The sequence below is a fragment of the Glycine max genome, chromosome 11 (genome assembly GCF_000004515.6).
Source record: "Glycine max cultivar Williams 82 chromosome 11, Glycine_max_v4.0, whole genome shotgun sequence".
In the NCBI taxonomy this organism is placed as follows: domain Eukaryota; kingdom Viridiplantae; phylum Streptophyta; class Magnoliopsida; order Fabales; family Fabaceae; genus Glycine; species Glycine max.
In genome coordinates this window covers 26,816,133-26,841,325 of record NC_038247.2, presented here as the reverse complement: position 1 = coordinate 26,841,325, position 25,193 = coordinate 26,816,133, and the positions used below count along the sequence as shown (strand labels likewise).

The window sequence follows — 25,193 nt, the reverse complement described above, 5'->3', positions numbered from 1 at the left end:
TGTAGCATACTGTACCTGTACAGAGATAGATATTTAATTCCTCTTCTCGTGTCTTTTTTCTTTGGGGTTTTCTTTCTGTGTTCTATTATTCAACAATTCTAAGGGTGAGGTGTAACATTCCGATAAATTATACCGGAAAGAGAGAGATCTAGAAACTATGTAGGTATGAGATTACATAGTTGAAGATGACTTAAATGAATTAATTGATACAACGTATACCAACAAGATGTATCTACTTTTCAGTAGCCTATCACTTAAGAATTTTATGGTTAAAGGTACTTGACTTGAAGCAATTATGGGATGGGTGATCATCCGGAAAGTTTCCTAGAAAGCGTGTGAGTAAGGCTAAAACATGTTGAAAAGTCTTGTATTGATCTGTGGAGACAGTCATTGATCTTGAAAGCAGTCAAGGATGATTGTCGAGGTCTCGGAAACGGTTATCTACAAAGGGTTCTGACCAACAAGTATGTTGAGTGAAGTGCCACCATGTGAAGGATCACCTTGATATTATCATAACTATTTATACATACTTTAGTGAGCCTTGAATCCATGAGCCCCCGTATATTGTTTCCTCATTAGGTAATGTGCCTCTAATCATCACTAGGGAGTTTAAAGCTTTAATGGTTGTCATTTAGGATATTCTTGATACTTTGTTAAGTGAGTAATGAGAACTACTCGGGTATTCGACTAGGCCAAATACCAAAGTATTTAGGAGGGTCACCTTTGTGACAAGGTGATGAGAGTACTCGGATATTCAGCTAGGCCGAATACTTGAGTACTTAGAAGGGTCACCTTTGTGACAAGGTGATGAGTACTTGGGTAGCCGAATACCTTAGTACTTAGAAGGGTCATCTTTGTGACAAGGTGATGAAAGTACTCAAGTATTCAACTAGGTTGAATGCCTGAATACTTAGAGTAGTCACCTTTAATGACGTGGTGATGAGAATACTCGGGTGTTTGGTTTGGCTGAATGCTTGAGTACTTAGAAAGGTCACCTTTGATGACAAGTGATGGCAATACTTAGGTAGGCCAAATACTTGAGTACTTTAGAAGAATCCCTTTTGATGATGAGGTGATGAGAGTACTTGGGTATTCGATTAGGCCAAATACCTGAGTACTAAGAAGGGTCACCTTTGATGACAAGGTGATGAGAGTTCTCGGGTATTCGTCCTATACTTCTTAAAAAGGTCAAGCTTCAATATTTTAAAGGTGTTGTGAGGGGTATTGTCTTGTATTTGGTCTAGCCGGAATTAACAAGTTAACATTATGAAAGAGTAAATGAAACTCATCTAAATATGAACTTAATTTATTTATAACTATTTACCTACATACATATGTATGAAATTCACACATAATCATTTTTTTCTTTTACAAAAAGGTTCCACATTCTTAAGTGTTGATATCTCTTCCTAGTTCCTAGCTTGCAAGGATGAAAAATAAGTAGAATAACAACAAAAATTGGAGCTTCTACAGTAGTTGATTTTGAAAGAAATCAAGCTCAAAGAAGAAAAAGGAAAATGGCATGATTGGGTAAACATGTCAACACACTGATTTTACCACCATAACATGCACTACATGTAATGCTCCCTTTAGTCCATAAGTTTTATGTATTTCACAGCTCAAGATGACTCTATTGAAGATTTTCCAATAATGTAAAAGTCACAAATCATTGTGCTTAGTAATGTATTTGAAAGGCTTTAAATCGGGATTCCAACTTCGAGAATGGAATCAGGTCTCCTCCAAAGAAGAAAAACTAATATAAAAGGATAAAGTTGATGAAAATATCCTCAACCTCCATTCAATATCAACAAAAGGTTAAATACAAGGGCATTCTAACCTAATCTGAGGGGTCACCAACAACGGGCAAAAACCTTAGGAAGCTTTTAGGAATTAACAAAAGGACATTAATAGCCTTGTTACAACGGTAAAGAGGAAAAATGATAGACTATTACAAGTCTCTTAAGTTCAAGGGCTTGCAGGTCTGCACAAATGAGTTTGGGGAATTACTTTGTGCAGCCAACACTAATAATTTTTTTTAAAAATATTTTACAAATTAATTTAAAATTAATGGTCCATGAATGATTTGAACCTGTGACTTTCACATTATTAATGTCACACTCTAACTCACTGGATTAATAGGCCAATTATGTTATAAAATAATTAATGTCGTTATATATAACACTAAAATTTCTAATGTATATTTAACACACATATAAGTTTACATAATAAATTTGTAACAATTAATTTTGATCTAATAATGTATTTTAAACATATATAAATTGTAAATAAAAATCATAGGTTTAATAAATAGTTATATATGTAAAAAAATACATTATTAACATAAATCTACTAATGTATTTTTTGGCCTTATTACAATTAATTTTGATCTAATAATGTATTTTTTTACATATATAAATTTTAGATAAAAATCATAGATTTCATAAAAATTTATATATGCAAACAAATTAATTATTAGATCAAAATTAATTATCACAAAATTTATTCTGTAAATTTACATGTGCATTAAATATACATTAGAAATTTTAGTGTTATATATAAGAACATTAATTATTTTATAACATAATTGACCTATTAACTCAGTTGATTAGAGACGAAAGTGACATATTCAAATGTCACATGAACCATTAATTTTAAATTAATTCACAATTACCATTAGGAATTCGCAATCCATATAAAACTCTATGGATGAACAAAGTTGAAATTGTCCATCTTGCATGCACCAGAAAAGTGATAGGTGCACACAGCAAGTGCCATGAGTTTGTCCTCAAAGTAGGCACTTTCTCGGGGGAAGAAAAGATGCTCGTGCCTAATTGGTCCATGGGGGCGTCAACCTTACCTTGACAAGAGTAGTTGGAATTTCAATGCCTTTTGTCAAAATTGCTTCTGAGTCCAAAGCGTCTCCCTTAGGGGGAATGAGCGGCTGAGGGATGGAGATTGGCGTTGTTGGAGGTTCTCCGACCAAGAGACACAACAACGACATGTGAAATACGGGGTACATTCAAGCATTGGGTGGTAGGCGACGATACCTATACACCGGAGCACCTTGAAGGGGACAAAGTAGTGCCGATTGAACTTTTAGGAGCCCCGTCTAGCCATGGAGTGATGCTGGTATGGACAAAGTTTCAAGAGCTCCCAATCACCCTCTTGAAACAAGATATCACGCCAATGATTGTTGGATTGGGCAACCATCCGTTTCCTTGTGCTGCGAAGTGTCTCTCGGTGTTGTTTGCCAACAATTTGTCGATCTTGCAGGGTTTCATCCACATTTGGCAGAGACACCGAGCCTGGTAGGTAATCAGTCAGACCCGACGGTGAGCGGCCATACAAAGCTAGGGAGGGCATCATGCCGATGGCACTATGCTTGGTGGAGTTATACCAATACTTTGCCAAGTGTAGGATGTTGTACCATCGTTTCGGAAAATCCCCAGTGAAGCACCGGAGGTAGGCTTCGAGAAAGAGATTGAGGGATTCTGATTGGCCATGGTCATCAGTCTCCAGGGGGTAGGCTCCCTTGCGGCTTGAAGAGCTCGTGCCAGAACTGGCTCAGAAAAACCTTGTCACGATTGGAAACAATGGAATAGGGTATCCCATGGAGGCGACACACTTCCATCCAAAATCTGGCGGCCAAGCTTGCAGTTGTGAACTTGCTTAGTAGCACAATAAAATGTGCGTACTTAGCGAGCCTATCAATAACTACCCAAATAACGGTGTGGCCGTGTGAGTTGGGAAATGGGTAGATTGGTAACAAAGTCCATGCAGATGTCGTGTGAAACCTTCTTCGGTGATGGTAAAGGCTGTAACAACCCGGGCTTCTTAGCAGGTAGGTATTTGTTTTGTTGGCATATCAAACAAGAACTGACAATATTTTTTACATTGTTGCTCATCCCAGGCCAATAAAAAGAGGTGGGCAACCTCGCTAGGATGGATTTGTTGTCAGAATGCCCTGAATAGTTGATTTTATGCTTTTGAACGGTCCATGTTAACCGATAAAAGCAAAGAGGACCGTTTAAGGCGTTGGACCTTAAAACGGTTTTTAGTGATTTTCGGACAAAACTTGATTTGTGAGTCTATTTTAGTCTTAGTTTCACTTTGGTTATTAATCAATTCATTCAAGGAAACTTCCAAAGAAAAACGTCCGATTGATTTTTTTAATTTATTTTATTCAAAGATATTTTGATTATTTTATTATTATTTTTCAAGATATTTTGATTATTTTATTATTATTTTACTTTTTTTGGTTTAACCGAGGTTATAGCGTGAACGATCGGTTAGATTTCATTTTAAAAGTGATTAAATGAGATTACAACACAAATGATCGGTTGAAATTCATTTTATCATTTATTAGATGAGAAAACGGCTTAAATAAACGGTAAAAGCGCGTTAAAGACGGAAGAAAAGAAATCAAAAATAAAGATGAAAGCTTAAAAAAAACAAGAAATGAATTGAAAGTCTCGGATTCGAAAACTTACCCGTTGAAGAATGAAGAACGGATGAAGAACGATGAAGAACGGACGAAAACCTTCACGGATTTGCTTACGGAAACATCTCGGAAGCGTTACGGAAGCACCTCAGCTTGGATTTTCTTCACGGAAACAATTTTTTTCACCCAAAACAGCTGAAATACATAGCCAGGGGGCTGAGGGATCCTTAGAACAGCCCCCTTCAGCCTTTTTATAGGAAAAAGGGGGAGGAGGTTGCCGCCCAGCTCGCCCAGGCGACCTTAGCTCGCCCAGCTCCTCCAGAAGCAACCCAGCTTCAAAAAACGTTCTGGAAGGCCCAATTCAAAAATTCGAAATTGCTATTTGCACCCCCCCAATTTTGATAAGTTCACCCCCCTTCTTTCATAATTTACGGAAAAGTTACGGAAGCCTTACGGAAGCATATAGGACTTGATTTTCTTCTTTTTTTCTCTTCCGTCTCACCCGTATTAAGTTAATTATGCTTATTTAGAGTTATAGGAATTTTACGGAAGCATTACGGGTGTCCCGGAAGCCTTGGAATCCCATTTTTCAACAAAACGGGGGGTGTGGTGGCCATCTAGCTCGCCCAGGCGAGCTCAGCTCGCCCAGGCGAGCTAGGTTACTTCAACCTTAAGCAAGAAATTGCCCAGAAACCTCTAGAAGGGCCCAGATTCGAAAATTATTGTTTGCACCCCCCATTTTCCTAAGTACACCCCCTCTGCTTTTTTTTGGTGATTCTTTTTTCGTAAAGTTACGGAAACTTACGAATTTCGTAACGATACTTGTTTTCTTTCCGTAATGTTACAGAACCTTGCAGATTACATAATCATCCCCTTTTTGACTTACGGAATGTTACGGAACCTCACTTAATTATGCAACGATGCTTCCATTTGATTTTCGGTGTGTCACAGAAACTTACGGATTGTGCATCAATATTTTTTTGGTTTTCCGGCATGTCCTGGAATTTCACAAATTGCCTAATGATGGGTACCAAGCACCTCACAAGGACCAAAGAAAGGTCGCATGTCATCAAGCAAAGGTCCCCGGACGAAATTAGGGTATGACAGTTGCCCCTCTTTACTTGTCTTTTATTGGAGATAAAAGGAAAGTAAAGATAAGACACTAATTTCGTTCCTCTCGATTTGACGAGAGTCGCGGGTGACCATAAAATCTCCACATGCAAATGACTTGTTGTTCTCGGATTTTCACAAATTGCCTAATGATGGGTGCCAAGCACCTCACAAGGACCAAAGAAAGGTCGCATGTCATCAAGCAAAGGTCCCTGGACGAAAATTAGTGTATGACACTAATTTCGCTCCTCTCGGTTGACGAGAGTCGCGGGTGACCATGACTTGTCGTTCCCGGATTTTCACAAATTGCCTAATGATGGGTGCCAAGCACCTCACAAGGACCAAAGAAAGGTCGCATGTCATCAAGCAAAGGTCCCCGGACGAAAATTAGTGTATGACACTAATTTCGCTCCTCTCGGTTGACGAGAGTCGCGGGCGACCATGAAATTTCCGCATGTTAATGACTTGTTGTTCCCGGAGGAACAAAAGGTGCAGAAGACTATGTCAGTCTCTGCATGCTATCAAGCGTTCTGTCTTACAGATAGCAAAAGAAAGTTTATACGGATAACCACTCGGGTATTTCCGCGTATCATCGGGCCCGCCGCCTCTGGATGACACAAGGGTGCGGATAACCGTAAGGTATCTCCACGTGTCATCGGGCCTGCCGCCTCTGGATGACACAAGGGTGCAGATAACCGTAAGGTATCTCCGCGTGTCATCGGGCCCGCCGCCTCTGGATGACACAAGGGTGCAGAATGACCAAATTTTGTCTCCGCTTGTCATCGGGCCCGCCACCTCTGGATGACAAAAGGGTGCGGATAACCGTAAGGTATCTCCGCGTATCATCGGGCCCGCCGCCTCTGGATGATACAAGGGTGCAGAATGACCAAATTTTGTCTCTGCTTGTCATCGGGCCCGCCGCCTCTGGATGACAAAAGGGTGCGGATAACCGTAAGGTATCTCCGCGTATCATCGGGCCCGCCGCCTCTGGATGATACAAGGGTGCAGAATGACCAAATTTTGTCTCTGCTTGTCATCGGGCCCGCCGCCTCTGGATGACAAAAGGGTGCGGATAACCGTAAGGTATCTTCGCGTATCATCGGGCCCGCCGCCTCTGGATGATACAAGGGTGCAGAATGACCAAATTTTGTCTCTGCTTGTCATCGGGCCCGCCGCCTCTGGATGACAAAAGGGTGCGGATAACCGTAAGGTATCTTCGCGTATCATCGGGCCCGCCGCCTCTGGATGATACAAGGGTGCAGAATGACCAAATTTTGTCTCTGCTTGTCATCGGGCCCGCCGCCTCTGGATGACAAAAGGGTGCGGATAACCGTAAGGTATCTCCGCGTATCATCGGGCCCGCCGCCTCTGGATGATAAAAGGGTGCGGATAACCGTAAGGTATCTCCGCGTATCATCGGGCCCGCCGCCTCTGGATGATACAAGGGTGCATGTCACATGACCTCAGGGTCAGTATGACAAAGATTATGGGGCGGCCGACAAAAGCAAGGCTGTTGCTCCTACGTATCCTCCAATGAGGAACTCAGACCTACGTAGTTCTAGATAATTTGTGAGACTTGAAAAGTCTCCATCGGAAAATGCTGACATCTCCGGAAAGGGCGCAGATGACCATATTGGCCTCTGCTCGTCAATCACACTTGGGGTGACTGAATGACGAGGTGCGGATAACCGTAAGGTGTCTCCGCGGGCTACCAGCTCTTGAGTCATGGCAACAAAAGGCGGTATGGTCGACAAAAGCGAGGCTCTTGCTCCTACGTATCCTCCAATGAGGAACTCAGACCTACGTAGTTCTGGATAACTTGTGAGACTTGAAAAAGTCTCGGTGTTTTCTTCACTAAAATGCAAACATGCTTTAGTAAAGAGATAAATATTCCAACTGATTAGAGCAGCATACGCTCCTTTTTTTTTTTTTTTTTGAGTGAAAAACAATGCGTTTACCGGGGAAGGAGAGTCTGCTGATGAAATCCCCCATAACCTTAACTGAGATTTTGGATGTTAGCATTTCGTTTCTAAATGAACATTTAGAGGAAACACTGGGTCCGACAAAAATAGAAGAAAATCACTCAAAGTGTATCAATCTCGCACAGGTAAGTGTTTCATCCTAATTCCGAACCATAGATGTGTCATGACTTGACTTTGCAAATTATTTCCTATCAAATCAAAAATTACATGCGTGATCATGGATCAAATAGGACTTCCCTTGGGAATGGGTTCTTTTGGGGAGTTTTTCGGCTTTTGATTATTTTTTTGCCTTTTCCTTTTCTGTTTTGGTTTTGCGCGAGGCGAACAAGTCACCGACGCACAGGATTTTGGTTGGTAATCAAAGGGAGAAGACCACTTTAGGTCATGGTTTCCTTTTCTTTCTTTTGTTCATTTGATGACAATTCTGTACTGTTCAGATATTGTCTGGTCCAAAGACCTCTCTGCACATTTCTTCTGGTTTCTTTGACCAGGAGCTTCCTTCTTTTTTACTTTCTCACATTCTTTGGTTGGGAATTTTCTTTCTTTTCTCTTTTCTTTCTCCCACTCTTTGATTGGGAATTTCCTTTCTTTTCTTTTTTGCTTTCTCTTTGATTGGGAATTTCCTTTCCTTCTTTTTCTTTGATTGGAAATTTTCCTCTCTTTTGCTTCCGAGGGTAAGGATTGACATCCTCGCCCCGGGTCAAGGTTTATGGTGAGTTAGGATTTTGGCTCAAGGCTTGTAGAATGGCTAGACATGATACATGTCAGGGTTTGGTTTGGCTCAAGGATAAAAGGGATGCCCCACATTATTTCCATGACACAAATGCAAAAATGATGATTTGGAAATTTTATGCAAAACTGGTTATGCATGCACCTATGTGGACACTCAAGTGTCAAATTTTTATGGTCATGTGATGCTAGGGCTCATGATTCATTTCCTCTATTTTAGTCAACCCAACGTTTCCAAAGTATGTTCTTTTATCAATTTGTGCATTCATCCGAGTCCATTTTGGGCGTCTGGGAAAATCTTCACAGCATTCACCCTTCAGGTGTATACACATTTTTTCAAAAACTAGTTATGATCAGTGAATTTTTCCAAAGAAAAGTTGGAAGTCATCTCTTTTCAAAAGCATGTTGGTTTTTCAGCTTGACAACTTATTTTTTCTTTTTTCTCCTTCTTTTTTTTTATCATTATCATTTGTTTATTTCTTTTTCTTGTTTGTTTTTTTTTCTTCTTTTTTTTTTCATGAGGTATTTTGCTACCTAAACATGTGCATATTTTTGTGAGGTATTTTTGCTATATACATGCATATCCAAGGTATCTTGCCACCTAAACATACATATATATGTTTTGTGAGGTATTTTTTTGCTACATACACGCACATCTAAGGTATCTCTCTACCTAAACATACAAATATATATTTTGTGAAGTATTTTTTTGTTTACATACACGCACATCTAAGGTATCTCTCTACCTAAACATACATATATATATTTTGTGAAGTATTTTTTTGTTTACATACATGCATATCTAAGGTATTTTCACTACCTAAACATACATATATTTATTTTGTGAGGTATGACTACCTTCCGAGCTTGCGCTTGTTTTATTTAAATCCCCAGGATCATGAGCAACTAGGTGCGTCCTACTATAAAAAGTGATCAAATAACAAGCATAGATTCAAAAGGTACTAGGTTGCCTCCTAGTAGCGCTTCTTTAACGTCTTTAGCTGGACGCCTTATGACTTGTCGGTCACTGACCTAGTACTTTGCTTACCTTTGGCTTTGGACTTGGTCGCCTATGGGTCGGCCATGTGTCATAGGCAACGCTCTAACTTTTTTGTGGATGAGCAGAGGTGAACTCTAAAGGTGGTGGCGGTGCGTCTATTGCCCGCTACCGGCCATCCTAATGCTACTGTGGTGTCTCGCCCTGCGTCTGCCTGAGGGCGCAGTACTTCTTGATGAAAGCCCGATTAATAGGGGCCTGATGAACTTGCTGGGGTCGACGGGCACTCCGTAGAAATGACAGAGGCCCGTAATTAGAGCTGGAAACCCTAGGACCCTGTTGGACTTCTTCGGGTCCACTGGATGTCTTGCAGGCGCGATCCCTGCAAACAATAGATGACATCAGAAATTAGTTTGAACAATATGCATACTCACCTATGTCGGGATGGCATGACCTTGCTAGGGGGGGTACGGGCACCCTGTAGGACTGATAGAGGCCCGTAACCAGAGCTGGAAACCCCAGGACCCTGTTGGACTTCTTCAGGTCCACTGGGTGTCTTTGTGGGTGCGATCCCTGCAAACAATAGATGGCATCAGAAATCAGTTGAACCATATGCATACTTACCCATGTCGGGACGACACAGACCAACTGATACTTTTGCAGGGGGAGATTGGCATTGCGGTCGCTGGGCAGAATGTTGCTAAGTAGCAATGTCATCTATATCTGTGTAAGAGTGGTCATGCTGGTGCGCATGATCCGCACTCGTCTCTTTGCGGCGGCACGGGTGAAATCTTGCCCCGGTATGCATAGTAGCTGTGTGATAGCCTCCCTCTCTGGTTGTGCTCGCACAGTTGGCCCTCCTCCAATATCAGGGGGTGGCCTAGGAACCGTTAAAAGGAAACTACTGGCCCCTTAACCGGGAGTGCAAGTCTCGGTTAAGCATACGAGGGCAGAGGACCTTAAATTCTCTTAAGGTGTGCATGTGGAGTACACTGAAAATGAGGACACGTAGCCCTCTAAAGGTGAGGGCGTGCAGCCCTCTCAAGGCGAGGATGTGTAGTCCTCTGGAGGTGAGGGTGTGCAGCCCTCTGTTGGCGAGGACATGTAGTCCTCTCAAGGTGAGGGCGTGCAACCCTCTGTTGGCGAGGACGTGTAGTCCTCTCAAGGTGAGGGCGTGCAGCCCTCTGTTGGCGAGGACGTGTAGTCCTCTATAGGTGAGGGCGTGTAGCCCTACGAAGGTGAGGACATGCAGTCCTTTGATGGCGAGGGCGTGTAGCCCTCTGAAGGTGAGGACATGCAGTCCTCTGATGGCGAGGGCGTGTAGCCCTCTGAAGGTGAGGGTAACTAGTACCCAAGGTGAGGGCGTGTAGCCCTCTCAAGGTGAGGACGTGTAGTCCTCTGGAGGTGAGGGCGTGCAGCCCTCTGATGGTGAGGACGTGTAGTCCTCTCAAGGCGAGGACGTGTAGTCCTCTCAACGGTGAGGGTAACTAGTACCCAAGGTGAGGGCGTGTAGCCCTCTCAAGGCGAGGACATGTAGTCCTCTGGAGGTGAGGGCGTGCAGCCCTCTGATGGTGAGGACGTGTAGTCCTCTCAAGGCGAGGACGTGTAGTCCTCTCAACGGTGAGGGTAACTAGTACCCAAGGTGAGGGCGTGTAGCCCTCTCAAGGCGAGGACATGTAGTCCTCTGGAGGTGAGGGCGTGCAGCCCTCTGATGGTGAGGACGTGTAGTCCTCTCAACGGTGAAGGTAACTAGTACCCAAGGTGAGGGCGTGTAGCCCTCTCAAGGCGAGGACATGTAGTCCTCTGGAGGTGAGGGCGTGCAGCCCTCTGATGGTGAGGACGTGTAGTCCTCTCAAGGCGAGGACGTGTAGTCCTCTCAACGGTGAGGGTAACTAGTACCCAAGGTGAGGGCGTGTAGCCCTCTCAAGGCGAGGACATGTAGTCCTCTGGAGGTGAGGGCGTGCAGCCCTCTGATGGTGAGGGTAACTAGTACCCAAGGTGAGGGCGTGTAGCCCTCTGAAGGTGAGGACGTATAGTCCTCTGGAGACGAGGGTACTAGTACCCAAGGGTCCATCCTTATGAGAAAGCAAGAGATCGACTCATCGAGAGAGCCAGTATCCCAAATTCAAAAGATTTGGACATTTAGATGTAGGGAATCTATGTAGTTAACATGATTTTTAGGGATGCAAATGCATGCAACCTTTGTTGTGAAATTTGGGTAAATGCGGACTTTATATGAAACAATGCAATGTAATGGAAAGTTGTACAATGTTCATGGCATTCTTTCCCTATTTTGTGATTTTGATTTTGACTTGATTTTTTTTTTGGAAAACACAGATTGACTGCCCTTTTGAAAAAGGTGATAATTCATGCAACCTCATCCTATCTTTTTGCAAATCTCTCCGGGAACTCCCTCAGAGTGTATGTTCTTTTTGATTTAGTCACTTGACCATTTTGGAGTGACGGCAATGGAGTCGTTTGATGTTTAATCAATCCATTGAAATCCTAGGGTTTGTCCCCTTTTTTTTGTTAAAAACATCGATGGGTGAGAACTTTTGATCGGCCCCTATGTTCACTTGAGGCTCATGCACGGTGCCCCTCATTGCCCTGTAAGGCTTTGAGGTACCAATCGTTGTCTTTCGTCATGACCTTGTAGCTGGGAACCTATTGAGTGAGAACTTCTAATCTGCCCCTAGGTTCGTTTGAGGTTTATGCATGGGGCCTTTCATTGCCCCAGTGTAGGGCTTAGAGGTACCAATTGTTGTCTTGTTTTCACAACCTCATAGTGAGGAAGAATGAAAGACGTAATTGATTCTTGCAAAAAGAATTTTCCAAGGACGAGAAATAGTTGAAGGATTTTTCAGCTGATGGATTAAGTCAAATGACTCCTATGTAGAAGCAAGATGTTTTGATGTCTTGATGATGCTAAAGGATCAAGTGCTTCTAAGTTTTATTCAAGACAAGAATCCAAGAAAGTCAAGATATATGATCAAGTTGATTTCTAGAATCTTTTGGAAGAAGTTTCCAAATTGAAAAACAAAAGGTTTGACCAAAGAATTCTATCATTTCAAATTGAGATTTGCTCTCCGGTAATCGATTACCAGCAGCTGAAAATGTTTATAACAGTCACTAGAAATTTGAATTCAAAATTTATAATGTGTAATCGATTACACATGGATGGTAATTGATTACCAGCAATTTATTCAAATTTTAAAGCCTGTGATCTATTAAACAAGTCTTGTAATCGATTACCAGAGGAGATTTTCATAAAATAATTTCCAAGAGTCACATCTATTCAAATGGTTTATGAATGGGCATCAAAGGTGGCTTGGAAGCACGAATTTAAAGAGAGTTTTCATTGCCCACAAAGTTTATCCTCTCAAAAGATTAAGAGTTTTTCTGAACTGAACTGTCTTATCCTCGCAAAAAGATTCCTTGGTCAACCACTTGCATATTCAATAAGGAATTTTGATAGGTCTTCATTGTACAATCCATCCCTTTTAAGAGAGATTTCTTCTTCTCTTCTTACTTCTGAAAAGGGATTAAGAGACTGAGAGTCTCTTATTGTAGAGGATTCTTGAACACAAGGGAAGGGTTGTCCCTGTGTGGTTCAGACTTTGTAAAAGGAGTTTTACAAAGAGAGTGGAAAATCTCAAGTGGGTTTCTTGAGGACTGGACGTAGGCGCGGGAAGTGGCCGAACCAGTATAAATCAAGTTTGCATTCCTCTCTTCCTTTAAACTTCTTTTATTGCTATTTATCTTTTGCTTTAAAGAAGTTTATTTTGATTTGTCTTTTGAGTAATTCATGTTAAGGGTGCATTGTTAATCCAAAAAGAAAGAGTGATAGTTCAATTGGGGAATAGTCTTTGCATCTTAATTCAACCCCCCTTTTTCTTAAGGTAACTGAGGCCATTTTTCCAACATCCTATTCTTGACAACTCGCTTCTCTAAGAAGACAAACCTTCCGGAATGATAAAATGAGGTCACATGAATGTCTATATTTTTACTTGAAAACACAGTCAATCAAATGCCCCCTCTTTTTTTTTTTTTTTTTACTTTACTCGTCGTTTTACGACACCCCCACCAACGTGCAAGATGAGTAATCTCTGATTGAACGGTCTTGGAAGTCAACACTCAGGAGCGCAGGTTGCTTGAGCAGACAGACCAATGGCTTACACTCACATTCCGGTGGAAGTTGAATAAGCAAAGATGTGTTCGTGAGAGGATGAGAGAGACAAGGATGTCCATTTTATCCATATCATTTAGAATTGTAACCGTGGTTTATGGCATAAACTTGAAAATCCTGATGAGTCATAACAACAGCTTCCAAAATTGCCCCATGTGTGGCATCTCTTGTCAATGTCAGGATACACAATTCTCCTCAAATTTCAGCCAGCCCGCATCAATTAGACCTTGCACCTTACGCTTCAGAGCCCTACCATGCTCAATGGAACGCCCCGGGGCTTCTCCGTGACAAGCACACGTTGCGTTCGAGTCGTATTCTCGGAGAAATGGAGGTTGATGAACCTTGGCTAGGGTTATGGCTACCATTGAATTATCAAGTAGATATGGGAGCAAGTCAGCATAGGACACTGGAATTGGGGTGAATTCTACAGGCTTTCTCGCTGCAAAATTCACTTCTTGGTTGGTGTTTTTGGTTTGTGCTAAAGGTGGTGTTCGTCATTGGAAGTGCGGTAGACAGACTTTGTGGTAGATTTAGGGATGGCCTTTGTGGATAACTGGGTGGTGGGTAAGGAGAAAGTTTGTTATTGGCTGAGTAAAGATATTGTTGGGTTGGTGGGAAACTTGGCCGCACAGGAATGGCAGTTACAACATGGGTTTCTCCCTCATCCTCACCCTCTTTATTTGCCCCAGTTTTCTCAGTCGTCCTAGTAGGATGATCAAATTTGCCTCTTTTCGGATCCACTTCGATCTTTTTGCTGGCGAAGACCAAATCTGTAAAACTTGAAGGTGTGTACTATCATTGTGATAATCTCTTTCTCTGTTTTTGGGGGTGCTACTTGAGTTGCCAAGTCTCTCCATCTTTGGGCGTATTCTTTGAAAGATTCGTGCCCCCCTTTTTGCACACTTTTTGTAGTTGCATCCTATCCGGAGCCATATCAGAATTGTACTGACACTGCCTAATGAAGGCAACCATTAGGTCCTTCCAAGAATGGACTCGAGAAGGTTCCTAAGTTAGTATACCAGGCGACAGTTGTCCTAGTAAGACTTTTTCAGGAAAAATGTATCAGCAGTTTCTCATCTTTTGCGTATGCCCCCATCTTCCGACAGTACATCTTTAGATGGTTCTTGGAGCGAGTAGTCCCCTTGTACTTGCCAAAGTCCGGCACCTTGAACTTGGGAATGACCATGTTTGGGTATTAGGAACAACTCTTCTAGGTTAGCAAAGGCATAATCTTCACCTCCTTCAATGGCCCTGAGCCTTTCCTCTAGATGATCCAACTTTCCCATTCCTACCATAGCATGAGGGTTTTTAACCGCTGTGGAATGTGAGGGTTGTGGTTGTGGGTGACACTGAGGGCCCTCCAAAGTGTTTTGCAGGGGTATACCACCAACTGCTTGCCCTTCAGTGGCATATCCGAGCCAAGGCTCGAAGTCAGCTAGATTGTGGTGGGGAATTTCATGTGTCTCCCCCATGGTTTGAGAGATATGTGCCAGATGAGGTTATTGGTTCTCAATGAGTATCGGAGTGGAGTTATTGAGATTTTCATTGAGAGTGTATGCCACATTGGGTGGTGTATAGTTGGGAGGCAAGCCATATGATGGGAAGGCGTGCTCGTTTTGAATTTGCACATCATGGGGTCATCCGTACTTCCCAAATCTTTGCCTACCATATTTGAGGTTGGATGATTCATTTGCTTGAGGCCAGATGGGAGCATCGGGTTCACCTTAGCGACAGCGCTAATAGCGGCAACTATAACCGCATTGGCTTCCATTATCTTCTTCATGCTCATCATGGCCTCCATCATTGTGGCCATTTTCTCTTTAATGGCCTCCATGTCGGCCTTCATCTTCTCTTGCACCTCCTCTGCTTCACCCATTACTCTAGCTCTAGCACGAGTTCGGTAAGGGCGCCGTAAAGCGTGTCCTTTTCTTTTTGATAAGTTCATTTTATTTTATTTTATTTTATTTTTCAAGGAAAGAATGCAATGAGCAATGCAACCAATGAAAAGCATGGATGCATGCGAATGATGTACAGTCGAAGTATTGCGAATATTTACGTAGGATATGGGGTTGAATCAATTTAGATTTTCAACATGGTCCATGACATCTTTGTCAAGGTGAAACTGGAAGTAACAAGGACATCAACAATCCTAAATATGTTTGGCAGTAGACGAAGCAGTGATGTGACTCAATTCATCTTTTGCCCCAATTTTGCAGGACGGTTACTTCCATATTTCAACTTGACTTGATGAACCTTTTTGTAAAAGCATGAGTTTGGTTCAACCCTATAATCCAAGGAATGGCAATTCTGATCGCCAATACTTCAACAACATCTCATAGGGATGAATGACTCGGGCATACTTTAAGCTTATGCACGGAAAATGTATTTATGAAATTGAGATGCCCGAAGAAACACCATTTCCTAGTTAACCATGCATTAGGTACCATGTTCAATTATTTTGTTTTGTTGTTGTGTGTTTTTTTTTTTTAGAAATGGGTTTATGATCCCAACATGGTTGGCTCATGGTGCCTAACACATGCAACTAAGAAGGTAGTGTGAAGTTTCACGCTTCCCTTTTTTTGTTTTTGTTTTGTAGAGGAAAACGCAAGGATGAGCAAACATGAAAAGAAATGGTATGCAATTTTGCAGATCAAAAAGTTTGTTGAACGCATATGCATGATGATGCCATGACTCATGCAAAATGTGAGGCTGGAATATGATAACGGACAAATCCAGGAACGATATGTTCATTATGATGTTATGAAGAGATGCTTATGTGGTGCATGATATGAATGCATTTTACGGACACGAGAGCCCGGAAAATTATCTCTTCTTACTTGCGCATTTGGGGGCGCAGTGCCCCATGTGTACAATTAAGAAGGTGATATGGACCTTCCGGCTTCCCGTGACAAAGGACGAGACCAACATACAATGCATGCTAGAGATAAAATGTGGGAGTAACTTGATTCGCACTGATTTTTGGAGTAAAAACGTGGGATAAACTCATTTTTTTCAAAAAGTTATAACTAGTCAAGATCTGAGTGACAATACAAACTTCCTAGCGGTTTCTAATCATATGGTCCATTAAGTCTATCATATGCTGACAATAGCTGAGAAGTCCGTGGATCTCCTTGGGGGCGGAGTAGGTGTCCGCCATTGCTTTGGCCTTGGCTAGCAATCGGGGAAGTTCTTGACTCCTGTTCAAAGTAAGAGCAAATCGGTCCGTCCACATTGTTGCCTCTTGGTGCCATGAATCAATTACCCTCTTCCCTTGCTTTGCTTTCTGCTGATATCTTGGCGTACTCATCCTCTAGCCTTTGCTCGTGAGTCGCCGCTAGATTTAGCTTCTCTTTGCACTCATCGATGATGGCCCACATATTCCCTTCAGTCTCGCTTAACTGTTGGGACAAATTTCTTTTCGACCTAAGGCAAGCCTTTAGCTCGTCCTTCCAGATCATGCCTTTGACCCATGATGATTCCTTTCACCTCTTCAGAGTTTGAGCTCACTATTGCTGCCCTATAAAGCCCCTCAAAACTTGTTTTGGTCGTGTTCTTCCTTTCGGGCCTTCTTGGTTTCTCATTCCAAGGCTTCATCGGTGGCCATATTAACGTCCCTTAGTTCATCATACTCTCTTCAGACTTTGATGGCTATGGACTTGAACTTCTCTTTGACTACCCGGGCTCTTTCAAGCTTTGCCTTTAGGGCTTGTACCTCATCACTTTCTTCCGAAGCTTTAACCTCATCTTCTCTCGCAGTTTTTAGATTTGGGAGCCAATCCAATCCTTGTGTCCGGACTCTCAGCCACTTATGATAGCCACCGATGATCCCATTACTGCTCCCCCTAAGCTCTCTGTCCTTTCTTCATGCCGCATCCCATGCCTTGCGAACTCCTTGGAGTACCTTTGCATTGGGGTCACTGAAACCTCGTGCGATGAAAGGCGTGATGCTTTCGTCTGATGGCACTCCTCTCATGGGACATCCTTCGCATGAAGATAGAATCCCGATTCTTCCTTCCTTCTAGCGAGGGAACCATTTAATAGACGCCCCTCCATGCTAGCCAAGAGTTGGTGCACAACAAACAATTCTTGCGCCGCTCTTTTCACATCCCCGGTCGAACGTGTCATACATGGCCAAAATGGCGGCGACTGGGCTTTCCTTGTCATGTTGAAAGGCGAGGAAAGCGTCAATCACTGCTAGGTCCACTAACCCTTCCATATTCGGATAGAGGACAACTCCAAAGATCAAAAGTGCCAAGATGTCAATAAAAGAAAGCCCATTCGCCTTGATTTGCCAAGGCCTTTGACCTTTCCTCCAAACACTTCCTTGGTACTCCGACTACCCCATTCCTGTTTTGCTTTACACGGTCCAACTCTTGTGCTGAGATTTTCACTACCTTGGCAACTCTTGTCGTGGAGGGATAGAACCCAGAGAAAAGATATGGCTTCCTTCCTCCCAGTGGGCATCCCCGGATTTCTTCAAACTCTTTCACAGTCGGCACTAGCTGGAAGTCCTCAAATGTGAAGCACCTTAGGGGCTGGTCATAATACTGGGAAAGGGATGCAATCGATTCCATGGAGACTTTTACCCTAGCTAGGTCCCAAATCTTACCATAGGCTTGCGGAAGGCTTGCCGTTGAAGTTGACCCATTAATTGCCCAACCTCTCGTAAACTAGTGACCTCTAAGCTCTTGATTTTGACTTGATAGAACCTCTTTTTAAACGAAGGCTTTTGACTTGATCCCATGTTTTACTAAAGTGAAATAAAATCTAGTGCGAATCAAAACTCCGACATCTATCATGGGTGGAATGGATGAATGCATGAAGAAATGCATATGACACAGATGCAATTTACGAATATGGGAGCCCGAGAAGCTGTCTCCTTCTTAGATACAACGTCTAGGGGTAGCAAAGTGCCCCAACGTATGTATTTAAAACGGTGACACGGACCCTTCGTTGGTTTGCTAAAGTGAGGGGATCAAAGACGAAACCTACGCATGATGCATATGCGAAAGGCACAACACGGGGATGTACATAGTACAACAATATTCACAAACAAATATAAGCAAAAGGATATATGATACTTATGCATGGCAGTGTGAAAAATGGCACGCAACGTGTTTGCTCCGTGCCCCTATTTAAGAGACCTATAAGGGAAAAAGCTAACTAGGCTTTTAGTAATAATCCCCAAGGTAGTCATATCTCTCTTGATGGTTTCTAGAGGTATCATCCCCTTCGAAGAACATATTGCAGCAGTAGGGACTACTAGCAACAATAAGTTTTCAAAAAGAAAAGCTCTAGATGAGGGTTCACTGTAATCAAGCAAGTCGGAGACCTAGCATGATCACAGATTCACCTCCACTCCTTATGTTCCCATGAACCCGGGTATAGGGCCCTTTTTCACTCACAGTGTGTGCAAATAGTGTTGGTGTTTGTGTGCATCAAATGAATAAGTATTTACCTCATGCATACATTTTAGAACGCACTAAAAGCAACAAAGAGCTTATATACACAAGTACATAATGAAGGAAAACAACAAAGGAGTAAGTCATGGTAAAGCATTTGCACAAGATTAAATGGCCTAACTCTCTAAAAATTGTCCCCAGTGGAGTCGCCAACTGTCGCAACCTACCCTTCGGCGGGAGGGCGACGCGTGACTCGCGGGATGCGTGTTCCATGAAAGGAATACGCGCGGAGTCGCCACCAACGTTTATTTGAGGAAAACGTCGGAAAAACCGGAAAAAGACGCGATCTACGAACTTTTAAGTGAAAGGTTCGGGAGTTGTATTTACGCACGGGGAAGGTATTAGCACCCCACACGTCCGTCCCAAGGGATGGCAGCCTTTAATCGAATGTGCAAACATGACTTTGATTTTTAGTTCCCTTTTATGTCCTTATATCCTTTATACCCTTTTTATATTTTTTCTCTTTTTGTGGTCGACAAGGGTGTTTCCCTTTGCTCCTACGTATTCCTCAATTTGCGATGAGGAAATCAGACCTACGTAGTTCTTTCGGAACAAAGTGTTTGGTTAAGTTGTTTTTGTCTTTTTTGTAAAATATGTTTTTATTGAACAAAAGGTCATTTAAGGTGTTGAACCATTAAACGGTCTTTTGATTTTGAAAGGGGAGAAACGTTAAGGCGTTGGACCATTAACGATCTCTTGTTTTTGAAAGGAGAGAAACGTTAAGGCATTTGGACCATTAACGATCTCTTGGGGTGGTCGACAAAAGCGGGGCTTTTGCTCCTACGTATTCTCAATGAGGAACTCAGACCTACGTAGTTCTTGCAAAAGCGGTAAAGTTATATGTTGATTTTATGTTTTTGAACGGTCCATGTTAACCGATAAAAGCAAAGAGGACCGTTTAAGGCGTTGGACCTTAAAACGGTTTTTAGTGATTTTCGGACAAAACTTGATTTGTGAGTCTATTTTAGTCTTAGTTTCACTTTGGTTATTAATCAATTCATTCAAGGAAACTTCCAAAGAAAAACGTCCGATTGATTTTTTTAATTTATTTTATTCAAAGATATTTTGATTATTTTATTATTATTTTTCAAGATATTTTGATTATTTTATTATTATTTTACTTTTTTTGGTTTAACCGAGGTTATAGCGTGAACGATCGGTTAGATTTCATTTTAAAAGTGATTAAATGAGATTACAACACAAATGATCGGTTGAAATTCATTTTATCATTTATTAGATGAGAAAACGGCTTAAATAAACGGTAAAAGCGCGTTAAAGACGGAAGAAAAGAAATCGAAAATAAAGATGAAAGCTTAAAAAAAACAAGAAATGAATTGAAAGTCTCGGATTCGAAAACTTACCCGTTGAAGAATGAAGAACGGATGAAGAACGATGAAGAACGGACGAAAACCTTCACGGATTTGCTTACGGAAACATCTCGGAAGCGTTACGGAAGCACCTCAGCTTGGATTTTCTTCACGGAAACAATTTTTTTCACCCAAAACAGCTGAAATACATAGCCAGGGGGCTGAGGGATCCTTAGAACAGCCCCCTTCAGCCTTTTTATAGGAAAAAGGGGGAGGAGGTTGCCGCCCAGCTCGCCCAGGCGACCTTAGCTCGCCCAGGCGAGCTGGGTTGCTTCCTCCAGAAGCAACCCAGCTTCAAAAAACGTTCTGGAAGGCCCAATTCAAAAATTCGAAATTGCTATTTGCACCCCCCCAATTTTGATAAGTTCACCCCCCTTCTTTCATAATTTACGGAAAAGTTACGGAAGCCTTACGGAAGCATATAGGACTTGATTTTCTTCTTTCTTTCTCTTCCGTCTCACCCGTATTAAGTTAATTATGCTTATTTAGAGTTATGGGAATTTTACGGAAGCATTACGGGTGTCCCGAAAGCCTTGGAATCCCATTTTTCAACAAAACGGGGGGTGTGGTGGCCATCTAGCTCGCCCAGGCGAGCTAGGTTACTTCAACCTTAAGCAAGAAATTGCCCAGAAACCTCTAGAAGGGCCCAGATTCGAAAATTACTGTTTGCACCCCCCATTTTACTAAGTACACCCCCTCTACTTTTTTTTGGTGATTCTTTTTTCGTAAAGTTACGGAAACTTACGAATTTCGTAACGATACTTGTTTTCTTTCCGTAATGTTACGGAACCTTGCAGATTACATAATCATCCCCTTTTTGACTTACGGAATGTTACGGAACCTCACTTAATTATGCAACGATGCTTCCATTTGATTTTCGGTGTGTCACGGAAACTTACGGATTGTGCATCAATATTTTTTTGGTTTTCCGGCATGTCCTGGAATTTCACAAATTGCCTAATGATGGGTATCAAGCACCTCACAAGGACCAAAGAAAGGTCGCATGTCATCAAGCAAAGGTCCCCGGACGAAATTAGGGTATGACAATGACAACTCATTTGCTTCCAGGATCTTCTACGCGCTTAGCCATGAACTGCTGCTATTAGTCATCTTATATGACTAACTTTTGTATAGAAACATTTTCGAAAACTTGTATAGTTCCCCAATTTATGGTTATTTTGTAGTGATTTTTGCAAATAAATTTTGTTTTATGGTTAAAGCTGTCTCTAGAATATGTCTATTGGATTTAATGATGAAATATGTGCAATTTCGGGTGAAAACGAGGCTAGTTCATGAAGTGTAAAAGTGATAGTTGAGCTTAGCTCATCAGTGGGCTAAGCGCGCATCCACCGCTAAGTGCACCTTCAGCTCGCTTAGCACAACAGAAGAATCTGGAAGAGCATCAATATCAAGGCCACGTGCTAAGCGCGAGATCAGTGTGCTAAGCACAACAGTTGTCTTCAGCCAAGCTCAGCGCACGACTGACGCTAAGCTCAAATCCACTTACTTGCGTTAAGCGCGAGGGTGGCGCTAAGTGCAACATAGCGAATTCAGAGCCTATTTAAAGTCTGTGTTGTGTAGAATTAGGGTAAGAACTTTAATGAGGGCTAGGGCATAGAATTCCACAGCACACCAAAGTGCCTATTTTGGGAAAAAAGCTCTGGAGGCAGCAAGAGGAGCAGCTTTTGCAGAGATACCTAGGTTTTGTAAGCTTATTATTGTTAGGGTTTCGTCTATAATGGCTGGCTAAACACCCTTGTTTGGGATTTCTAATGAACAGTTGATGTAATTATTTTCATATCTAATTGATTTTGTTTCTTGTGTTCAATGCTTCTTCAGTGCTTAAATTTTGTATGCTCTTGGTTTGATCAACCATTTGTGTGCCTAGTTAGGTGATTTTAACATTGGGAAATGTATTGTTGCCTTAGAACTTGAATGAAGCAGAATTGAAACTTAGTCTTACAAGAGGAATCTACGGATTAAGTTTTGCTTTTAAGTATGTTGTTACAATAATGTTGTTTGGTCTAAGTCTAGTCCAACAAGAGGGATCTAAGGACAAAGCTTAGGCTAAATTAGGCTAAAATTTCGTAAGCTATTTAAGCTAAGTCTAGTCCAACAAGAGGGATCTAAGGATGAAGCTTAGTTTAAGTTAGTCTAAACCTAGGAGGGCTGTCTAAATTGAGCCAAGTCCAACAAGAGGGATTTGAGGACGAAGCTTGGATTGATTCAGTCCAACTAGGGATTGAGGTTTAGTAATTTAGGCTACAACATACAACATAAAAGCATGATCGATTAGAGAAACATCCTTATATGCATCAACTGGTCTGTTAGAAAGACCCAACACTTCTACCTACTGCTGTCAATTTTACTTGCATTTTTTTTACTGTTTTTATCCTAGACCTAGTTTAATTCTGTTTTAAACCATCAATTATCAATGCTTCCTTCAACAATTCCTTATTTCTGAATTTCACCCGATCTTAGACTAGTTTCCCTGAGTTCGATACTTAGATTCATCCGTTTTAATTTTTAAATACTTGACGATCCAGTGCACTTTTCGATAAACCGGATTTCCCTTGAATATATTTGTGCGAAGAAAAAGTGGAACAAAAAGTAACCACAGGGGAAATCCCACAAAGTATTTATGGTGTCGTTGCCGGGGAAACTAGATTTAAGAAGAGTTTAGTTCAGTTTTACGGCATTGCTTTATATTTTTCTTGTTAATTCAATGATTCTTTTTGTTCATATTTTAGTTATCGTACATTCATTATTCTTTTGAACTGGATAATTGCTGTTTTGTATTCTTGTATGCAAAGAAGATCTACTGCAGGTGATTTGATTCCCATTGATTTGGAGATTAGCGCCACCTGTAGAAAGCATAATTCAGAGAGAATCAGAAATTTTTTGCAGGATTTAGAAGCAGCAACAACCCTAGAAGAAGAACCTTGATCTTCTGAGGCATCTTCTAGTTTTCCTATTGCAGGGCATTCTCATGTAGAATCTGTTGAAGATACAATCATGGCTGAAGAGCGAAGAAGAGTAACCCTGGAGGATTATTTAAGTTCTAATGTGCCACAATTTTTCACTAGCATTGCTCAACTAGAAGTTCAAGCATGAACCATTACATATCCACCATCATTGATTAGCTAATTTAGAATAATCTGTTTCATGGTTTACCAAATGAAGATCCATATGCACACCTAGCCACTTACATTGAAATATGCAATACTATTAGGCTAGCTGGTGTGCCTAAAGATGCAATCCGATTGAGCTTGTTTTCATTCTCACTATCTGGAGAAGCTAAGAGGTGGCTTCATTCATTCAAAGGCAACAGCCTTAAGACATGGGATGAAGTTGTGGAGAAATTTCTAAAGAAATATTTTCCTGAGTCTAAGACCGCGGAAGGCAAAGCTGCCATCTCTTCTTTTCACCAATTTCCAAATGAATCTCTGAGTGAGGCCTTATAAAGATTTCGTGGTTTATTGAGAAAGACCCCCACTCATGGATTCTCAGAACCAATACAACTCAACATTTTTATAGATGGGTTAAGACCGCAGTCCAAGAAGCTGTTGGACGCCTTTGCAGGGGGAAAAATCAAGTTGAAGACTGATGTGTCATTATCATTTGGGCCTACTTGACTAATTTTGTGTTTTTAATTTAATTTCAGGAGAATTATAAGCAATTGGGCTTGAATCCGGAATTGGGCTTGGACTTGAAGAGAGTAGACAATTTTATTTTATCAAATCTTATCTTATCCAGATTTTATTTCATCTAGATTTTATTTCATCCAATCTTATCTTATCTTGTCCAGATTTTATTTTATTTCGTTTATGGACTTGGACTTAAAATAGATTTGTAAGCTTTGGGGCTGAGGACCTATATACCAGCACCAGGGTTTTAGTTTAGGGAGGTTTTGAGAGGAGAATAATTTTAGGGTTTTTGTAATTCCATTTTTTACTGTTCATGCGCAATGTTCACGTAGAATAAAATCCGTTTTCTGCAATTTCGTTTCTGCTTCAATCTACAATTTTGTTTTCTGCTGATTAATGGAAGGCTAAGTCTCCAGCGTTGTTTTCTCTTGAGGATCAAACACAACTCTCTTTGAGGTTTTGTTATTACTATTGAGTTCTGATCAATTTTTCCTCTTCAGCAATTACTCTGTAATTGTTGCTATTAATCCATGCATGCTTAGTGCTTGATTAATTGTCTCTGCGCTTAATTTACATTCATGCTTAATGATCAGTTTCATTCATGATTAATTGGTGTATGTGTTGCTTAATCACATAATGACAGCCTTATGTTAATTTTCGCTTAGTAATTTAATTTAGGGTTAGATTAAGTGGTTGAACTTATTAGGGATAAATCCTCGTAACCTAGGATAAGAGACTTGCTTGTGAATCAAAGGGAAACAACATGTTTTAATTCTGTTATTTCCTTAATTCAAATTTACTTGCTGTTTAATTTACAAAACAAACAACCCCCCCCCTCCCAATTCGTTACTGCTTTATTACTATCTGTTATGAACGTTTGGTTGACCATTGCTCGTTGGGAGACAACCTAGGATCACTTCCTAGATACTGCATTTTTATTGTTTATTTGATTTGGGTACGACCTCGATCAGAGACCCTTGAAGAAGCCATGGATCTCATTGAAAATATGGCTGCAAGTGACATTGCTATTCTGAGAGATAGAGCCCACATTCCTACTAAAAAGAGCTTATTGGAGCTAACCTCACAAGATGCATTGTTGGCACAAAACAAGTTGCTATCTAAGCAACTTGAGGCATTCACTGAAACACTAAGTAAGTTGCCAACTCAAATTCATTCTGCGCAAACTTCACATTCTTCTGTTTTGTAGGTTGTAGGATGTACAATTTGTGGTGGATCTCATGAATCTGGATGTTGTATCCCTAATGAAGAGCA

General features: G+C 41.4%; 1 protein-coding gene across 1 annotated transcript; it reads right to left on the bottom strand.

Moving 5' to 3' along the window:
- Window positions 1–3,096: 3,096 nt before the first annotated feature.
- LOC106795072 (uncharacterized) lies at window positions 3,097–25,015 on the bottom strand. Its single transcript, XM_014763607.1, has 2 exons — window positions 25,002–25,015; window positions 3,097–3,559 (listed from the first exon to the last, which is right to left on the bottom strand). The coding sequence occupies exons 1-2, from the start codon at window positions 25,013–25,015 to the stop codon at window positions 3,097–3,099; spliced, it is 477 nt and encodes a 158-aa protein (XP_014619093.1).
- Between the last annotated feature and the right edge of the window lie 178 nt (window positions 25,016–25,193).